At 29.7% G+C, this 9,265-nt stretch overlaps 1 protein-coding gene across 1 annotated transcript; it reads right to left on the reverse strand.

Moving 5' to 3' along the window:
• Positions 1–1,834: 1,834 nt before the first annotated feature.
• On the reverse strand, positions 1,835–5,934 carry LOC101261404 (rho GDP-dissociation inhibitor 1). The gene is made up of 5 exons (XM_004236619.5): positions 5,227–5,934; positions 4,607–4,673; positions 3,180–3,398; positions 2,955–3,079; positions 1,835–2,206 (listed from the first exon to the last, which is right to left on the reverse strand). The coding sequence occupies exons 1-5, from the start codon at positions 5,467–5,469 to the stop codon at positions 2,129–2,131; spliced, it is 732 nt and encodes a 243-aa protein (XP_004236667.1). The 5' UTR covers positions 5,470–5,934; the 3' UTR covers positions 1,835–2,128.
• Between the last annotated feature and the right edge of the window lie 3,331 nt (positions 5,935–9,265).

Here is a 9,265-nt window from a genome sequence, read left to right on the forward strand (position 1 = left end):
ATGAAATTCAAAGTTTAAAATATCTTTTCAGAAACAAACTTACAATTTTTTTTATTTTTTTTTTGGATTGGGGAGTGGGGGAGAGGGGGGGGGGGTTGTTGGGGAGGGTCGAAAGTTAGGATGAAAAAAAATGAATCTTTTAAGTTGAAAATATTTTTAAAAGATAAGTTTAAAATTATTTTTTTTGAAATGGGTTGGGGGGTCGAAATTAGGGGTAAAAACTGAAATTTTGAAGTTGAAAATATTTTTTAAAAAATAAATTTAAATTTTTATTAGGGGTAGGGGGCTAGTAGGGTGGGTGGGGGACTGGTAGGGGTGGGTGGGTTGGGGGCTAGTAGGATGTGGTGGGTTGGAGGCTAGTAGGATGTGGTGGTTAGGGGGTTAGTTAGAAGATAGTTTTGAAAAATGTTTTTCTTGTGTTTTGGGGGGAAATTATTTTCTTAAATTTGAGGAAAATGAGTTGATTTGAAAAAACATTTTCCAAAAAATTTGACCCAACCAAACATGAGAAAATAGAAAAATATTTTTCAAAAAATGTTTTCCTCCATACCAAACACACCCTAAATGTAATTTATGTGACACTTGTTGATTGAACATATGAAATTTGAAAAAGTAACTTTTAAAATTTCACCAATAAAAAGTCTTAAAACGTTTATATCAATTTATAAGACACCTTTTATGTTTTGAGAGTCAAATAGTTTAAGTTTGATCGGAAATTTGCACATAAATTTTTTTTCAATTTTTTTGAAATGATATTTATATATATGTAAACTACGTAAAAAGTATTGAGTCACAATAATTGATAACTCAAAATGTTTAAAAGATCTATAAAAAATATAAGATCAAAAATAAATTTGTTTGACTTTTAAAAATTTAAAAAATGACATATAAAATGAAACGGAGGGAGTATATTATTTCATTCATTCACTTATACTCTTTTTTTTCCATTTTAATGGTCACTTTAGTTTAACATAATTATCTCAAAACCCACTTCAAGACTAAAAGTTACAACTATTTCCAACTATAAAGAAAACTTGATTAATTATATCTTATATTTTTCTTTAAAGAGCATGAAAGAGCTAAATCGATAATTAAAATGAGACAATAAATGTAATTCTTATCATGATTTTTTTTCCATTTAAAATTGGAAAATAAAAAATACAAATTGAGAATTGAAATTAAAAAATCACCAAAAATTTCAAATAATCAACTAATAAGATTTTTTTATTTTTTTAAATGTTTGAGTTGGAGAAAGGTCAGACTTGTCATGATATGTATGTTTGGCCAAGTTTATTTTCTTATCTAGTAAAAAAGGGACAGATGGACAAATAACTTTTATTGCCATTCTGAGCAATTATATCTTTAGTGGTTTTGATCTGAGTAGTTGGTACCAAAAAATCAACCTCAAAATTTCTTATCCATTTTTTTTTTTGTTTTCTCAATTGATTTTTAGGCAACAAATGTGTCAAAATAATGGAAACATCTCTTCTTCTTTTACTAAGGTAAGATAAAACAAAGGGCATCTCGGCGTACTAAACTCCCATTAGGTATGAAATCCAGAAAAGAACCGAACACAAGGATTCTGCATTTTTGCAAGATTCTATATTTTCACAGCTCAAACTCGGAATAATCTAGCACATGAAGTGTCAATCTTTTGTAGGCATATAACTCAGAAATGATGAACCATCATGTCAATTCAGTTATGGAAAAAGAAAAGGAAAGATGAAAGTTGGATTGGTTGAACCAGCAAAAGATAAAGAGAAAAGCAGCCAAAGATCCTAAAATTGGAAATCTTTGGTTGAAAGTAAAGTAAAAGAATGCAATAAACTTATGATAATTGTGAATGAAAGTTTTTCTATTTCCTTAGAAACAATCTCTTCTTGATTTCTAGACATTCAAAAGGAACCTAAAGCACATAAAAGAAAGAAGAAAAAAAAGAAATCTTGGTTAATCTAAATCATTCATAGACAAAGCTCAGCTTTATTTGAATGACACTCACCAAAAGAAAAACAAACTAATCATTTCCACCCTTCCCTTTTCCTATTTTGAAAAAAACTGACAAAAAATGAAGAACTAAAAAACACATGAAGGTCCCGGGGAAACGATTCGAGCAACAACAAATTTTGCTTCATATTGCCTGCCATTCTTTCTTAATATCAAATGTGTAGTTGATCTCCAAATAGCACTTGTTATCATCATCAAGGAACTACAAAGCAAGACAAAAGAAAATGACAATGATCAGTTGATACACATAATAGCGTGTAAGATGAAAGACGTGTCTAGAATGTCACAAACTTCAGCTTCAGGTGAATGCCTAAATAAAAATGATGCTTTCGAAACCATGACCATCCATGACTCTGCTTCATTTGGCATTTTCATAAACTGGTCCTACGATTACTTAAACTTTTATTTGAGCTAAGGTTCTATGGAAACAACCTCTCTACCTTCTCAAGGTAAGGAGTAAGGTCTACGTACACACTACCCTCCCAAACCCCACTTGTGGGGTTACATTGGGTATGGGGTTGTTGGTCCTACACTTACTTAAAGAGTAGTAGAAAACAACAGACGAAGAAGCTCAAATGGTCCCGTTACTATAAGGCAAAGATAAGGACCATGTGTAATGAACTGCAACATTACTGTCAATCTATCATACTGGAGAAAAGACTGTTCACAAAATTTAATACATGATAAGCGTGGGAGCTTAAAAAATTAATTTCTGGGGTATACAGGACGTACTCAGTTGGATGGTAGATGAGAATATGCTACAACAACATACGAAAAGAAGTCCCACAAAGTGAGGTATGAAGAGGGTACAGCGTACCTAACCTTACCCCTACCTCAGAGGTAGAGTGGTTGTTTCCGATAAACCCTCCGCTCAAAAAGTAATACGACAATCAAAGTGCATGAAACAACACACCACTATCAGAGAAGCATGAAATGAGAACCATAATCACCTTTGTCCTAGCCGAGTAAGATCCTCTTGCGAAAATGCCAGACGGGGTAGTCTCTTCTGGCATCTCATGTGTATATGGCTCAGTTTGAGGACTAAAGGCCCCGATCATTTCTTTCATGCTGTCCACTTAGATAGGTTTGCGAAAAAAAGTAAAATATAAATAAATTGTTAGGCCTCACATTGACATTTTACAGAGAGATGGAGATGAAAGGGGCATTCATAGTACCTTTGATACCAGTTTTCCAAACTGTGTTCGTGTATTTGAGACCTGTCACTATATTATTGTTGACCTGAAACGTGAATTTCAGGTGGTATTTACTCCCTTCTTTCAGGACAAACCATGGACTTTTGGGTTTTCCATCCTCTGGAATTGGGAGAACAATATCAGCTCTACCTGGGGACTTAATTTCAAGGCTCAAGATCTTCACTTCTGGATCGAGTGACTCTACAATTTTAAGCAGCAGAGGCAAGAGTCAGAATTTTCTATCAAATATATGGCTTCGTAGGATATATAGAAACGCTTCTTGCATGAAAGTTCACTAAAAATTTACCAGTCTCAAACCCTACATGGAGAGCATTGAATAAACTAATAACAGGAAATTCAAGAAGAGAAGTTTCTTGAATTGTGACATTTGCAAATGACAGCACCGCTCAGAAGAATAATTTTACATGAATTTCAAATTGAATTACCATGATTTACAGAGCAAAACTTAGAATTTTGTGTCATGACTTGTGGAACTAGTATTAACACTAAACGTAACCAAATTTCAATCTTGTTACCAAATCTATTAATTTTATCCAAAACAAATATGTTTCTTAAGATCCAACCAAATGTACAGTTTGATCCATCTAATTGAACATATCCCAATGAAACAAGAACCACTCTGTACAAATTGCACGTAGAAACAAGATCCATCCATGCTTTTCACAGTCTAGCATTGTTCCAATTCAACAATTAACAATTAGCAAATGATGCATAAGGAGATTTTAATGTGAAGCTTTTGATCACAAAATCTGAAAGATGTCAAATTTCACAAGATTTGAGTTCTCCTATATATTTTTGCTAATAACAGTCGCTCTAGTTAGCTTACACTGATCTCGAATATTCTACAGTGAATATGCATCCTCTCACCAGTTTGGTTATGGATATGATTTGTATCTTATTAGGATATTCCAAGTACACTCTGATGTAAGACATACATTTTAATGTTAACAATTTTATCATGCACTCCACGGACCAAAAGAAAGATCAATGCAGGTAGGAAAAGAGAAACACTGTTAAAAGTTACCTTCCTAAGATTTAATCAAGGAAATCAAAATTCAAACTACAAAATATGTTTTGAAAATAGGAAGATCTCATATAACCTGATATGCTCTTTCAACCTGTCATTCTGTAAGAGGAATAGTCATTGATACCATAAAGAAGGATTAAACAGGGATAATGAGCAAAAAAAACTACAAAAGCCATAAATTTCTACAACAACAACAAGATAGCCAGCGAAATCCCACGAGTGGGGTCTGGGGAAGGTGGTGTGTTCGCAGCCTTACCCTTACCTTATGATGAGGATAGAAAAGCCATAAATTTCTAAATGCACATAAATCCATGAAAGTTGATGAAGAAAATTCATAAACCAAAAAAGACAAGTTAATTACCTCCAACAGCATTAATATCCACACTTCCAAGAAGCTGCTCCTTCCATCTTCTCAAACTTTCATCATCCTAAATTCCCAAAAAATGAACATACAAGTCACATCTTACAAACAAAAAAAATATGAAAAGCATACAACTAAGCACCAAGAACCTGTTCCTTCCATCTTCTCAAACTTCAATCATCTTAAATTCCCAAAACTGAACAGACAAATCACACTTACCCAAAAAAAACATAAAATTAAGCATCAAGAACCTGTTCCTTCCATCTTCTCAAACTATAATCATCTTAAATTCCCAAAAATGAACATACAGATCACACTTACCCAAAAAAAAACATAAAATTAAGCATCAAGAACCTGTTCCTTCCACCTTCTCAAACTATAATCATCCTAAATACCCAAAAAATGAACCTACAAATCACATCTTACAAACAAATAACATATGAAAAGCATACAATTAAACACCAAAAACCTCTTCCTTCCATCTTCACAACCTCTCCTCGTCCTAAATTCCCCCAAAAAATGAAAATACAAATCATATCATACAAACAAAACCACATAAAAAACAGACAATTAACCATCAAGAGAACACAAAGATTCAATTTTTTTCAGAGACACCTTACCTTATCTTTCTCAAATTGTTCTTTGAGAGTACATTGAGGACCCAACTCAATCTTATTGGTATTTTCATCTTCATCTTCATCCTCAGTAGTATACATTGAACTTTCACTCATCTGTCTGCTAACTTTATTCCCATGAACCTCATGTTCAATCTCAGAATCAGAATCAGCAATTCCACCTTTCTTTCCCTCACAAACAGGGGCTGATTCCTCTTCACCCTGCTTGTTTTTGTCATCAAAACCCATACTTTCTAATCTAAAAGTTTTCACTCAGGAATTTTATCAAACAGGTTCTTGACATGAACCAAAAACAAGTTCTTGACAAGAAATTTCACACACAATTTAATTTCACTCAACAAGAAGATAATAACAGAATTAGAAAATTCCAAAAAAGAAATTGAAGAAACCTAAAAAGAATCAATCTTTATTAAAATACAAGAAGTGGGTCATCATAAAAAATACATACAGATGAAGGAAAAAGTGGTAAAAAGAAAAAAAAAACGAATACCCAGAAAGGATAAAAGTTGTTAAAGAGAAAAATACAGCAAGAGAAAAATAATAGATGAAAGGGAAAAAACAGAGAGAATTGAGGGGTTATTTTGAGGAAGTTAATAAAAGGCGCCATAAAGGAAGTAGTCCTATGGTGATCCGAATATTTTGAGAAATAATAATAAAAATAATTAATTTGATCGACGATATAAACACACACTCAAATTTAGCATCAAGTATAACAGAATGTATTTAGATGTATTATTGATTGATAATTAAATATTTTAATCAGGGTCGACTCTATAACTTTATAAAAAAAGTAATCGCCTTAAGCCCCCAAATTTGAGAGGCCTTTTTTTTTAAAAAAAAAATAATAGGTTATAAGTCTTTTTTTTTAAAAAAGTATCAAGTATTATTTTTATTTGTAGAAAATAATTTTCTACATAAAAGAGTTAAGAAGTAATAGAAGTTTGACAAATTATGAACAATATGTCTCAAGGAAGAAAAAATTATTGACTATAATAAATTTTATAAAAATATATATTCAAATTTAAAGCTTCCATTTGAATTTGACTTTAGACCACTGATTTACTAGAACGACTCCTGAGTTTAATTTTTACTCATAATGTCTCGTGAATACTCGATAGACATTAATTTTATTATTTAATAACTCCTTAAAATTTATTAAAATTATCTTATTATATAATCATATTATATTATTGTAGCTTGATGTAAGTGGACACAACCGTTACTTTTAACTTTTTCTGGTCGTTGTTTATAGATTCACATGCAAAGCTAGATTGGATTTAGATTGGGAAACTTGTCTTTTTCTTTCTTTTACTTTTTTTTTTTAAAAAAAATAAAGTTATTTATCAAATTAAAGGCATAATACATAAATATGACCTTTAACTTGACGTCAGCTTATAACTATGATCTTTAATTTTGGATGTGTATAAGTAGACACTTAAACTTGTATAAAATTAAATAAATGAACACATTGGTCCTACATGACACCCTATATGACAATTTGGTGTCCTACGTGGCGTCCTACGTATATTATGCCATGTAGGACATTTATTTCTACTTGTTCAATCTTATACAAATTTAAGTGTTTACTTATACAGATTCAAAGTTAGAGAACATAGTTATTTGTTGAAGTTAGATTAAAAATAATATTTATGTATTATGCTTAATTTTAATGCATGCCTATGATTATAGTAACATTGAGACATTTCAACTCATCAGTCATGTGTCAGTTGAAAATTTTAATTTATAAAATAATTATATCTAAATATTTTTTCAAAAAATTATACCCTAAATAGCAAATAATTGTTAGTAATGAGATTCAAAATTTGGATCATTAACTTCATACCCTAAATAGCAAATAATTGTTCTTACATTTGTACAATTTACAAATTTGATTTCTATTTCATTTTTACAACTTTTGTAGAAACAAAACAGTGTTCAAGATCTATAGTGTTATTAATTATGTTTTTCCCATTTGTCATTTACCATGAAACGTAATAATATATTATATCATTTAATGAGTAGATTTGACACTTCATGTGACCCTTCAATGAATTTTCACGTGAATTTCAATTTGGGATAATTTTGTCTATACCATTTGTAATCCACATTAATTTTGTATTCGACTTTATCCTACTCTAACATGCTCCCTTCGTATTATTTATTTTTTTTCTTTCTATATATGTTTCTTAAAAGATATTTTTTTAATCACAAGTTATGTATCGTGCTTTTTAAAATAGTTATTTTAAATGATTTATTATCTAAAAATTTAAAACAAAATTAATTATTTTCTTCACATTTCATCGTTGTAGACATTGCTTTGGAGACTATACAAACACCTCAATTGTATTATGAGATGGTGTTACGATTATTTAAATATCAATAAAGGGTAAATTAGTTAAAAGACACCTTTTAATTAATATTTTTTAAAACACATATAAAAAAGAATCACATAAATAATTTGAAATGGAGGAAATATTAACTAGGAGTTTTTTTTTATTTATTTATTGGAGGGGAGGGAGTCTATTTTACCCTTATTTATGTAAATATAATATTTTTCATTAAATATTTACTCTATTGTAGATTGTATTTTTAAGAGAAATTACTAGTAAAAGTTAATTGAGATAAAATAACTATTTTTGTTCTGATCATTTAAAATAAGAATAACAAATAACTTATTAAGACAACTTTTGAAACCACGATAGTAAAAGTTAATTGAGATAAAATAACTATTTTTGTTCTGATCATTTAAAATAAGAATAACAAATAACTTATTAAGACAACTTTTTGAAACCACGATAGATAATTTAGTGGGACAAAATGAAGTAAATAATTTCGTTTTGGAGGGGTCCTCATTTAACGTAAATAATTACTAAGTTTGGTGACACAATTAATTTCAGTCTTTTCAAATCAATTGTAATATAGCTTACAAAAGTTTATTTTCATTTATTAGGAGCTTATACAAGAGTTTTTTTATAATGAAAGAAAGTGGAGGTTTGTTTTCAATCAGTGAAATATTATTAACGTTAGTTTTGGAAATTCAAAATTGTTATAATCAATTCGATACAAAACAACTCAAAAGATTAAAAATATCATTAATTTTTTCATGCTTGTTTGAAAATTAATTGATAACCTCTTTTTTAAAAAAAACTTATGACTATAATAATTAAGGATGATAATAAATCTTTGTGTACTCTATAATAATAAGATGTATTTGAAAATAATTCATCGAGTTATCATAATTTCTATTGATGTATAAGTCTCCATTTAAATTTTAAAAAATCTTAATAAACATTGGATTTAATGAGTCATAGTGAACGAACTAACAATACTAGAACTTAATAGGAAAAATATACTCGGTTAAGCAAACGTATATTACTTATTCATCATAGTTATAGTTTGCTATAATTATCACTTGCGACTAATATTATAAATTAATTATGTGGGCTGACTTCGAGTTTGTATAATTAACCACACTTGTATATGTATAATTCATCAGAATATACAAATACGTATGTATAATGTACAATAATCTAACCAATAAAATATAATTCATCTCTCTCCCACTTTCTTGCTCGCCTCTCTCCTCCCTCTCTCAATCTCGCTCGCATCTCTCCTCTCTCACTCAATCTCGCTTGTCATATGTACAAATACATATGTATAGTATACAATTATCTAAATGATATACATATACAATTTACTTCTTAAACTCTTTGCTCTCTCTTGCTCGCCTCTTTGCTTTCTCTCTCCCAGTTCCGCTCACCTCTCTCCTCCTATAACATGTAACTATAAATTATAATTATCAAACTATAATTATAAAGAGTAATTTAATTATTTTTAATAGCTATATAGAAAAGTTTCTCTGATTAATATCACTTTTTTTAAAAAAAAAAATAATTATCACGCTCAAAAAGAAACTTGGACTTATTCCAATCCATGAAGCTCACTAAATTCTTTTTTCTCTAGATAATATATTTAGCTATATAAAATATGTGTCATGACTTCAAACTAAATTAACTATACTAAT

Source organism: Solanum lycopersicum, chromosome 4 (genome assembly GCF_036512215.1).
Source record: "Solanum lycopersicum chromosome 4, SLM_r2.1".
Taxonomy (NCBI): Eukaryota; Viridiplantae; Streptophyta; class Magnoliopsida; order Solanales; family Solanaceae; genus Solanum; species Solanum lycopersicum.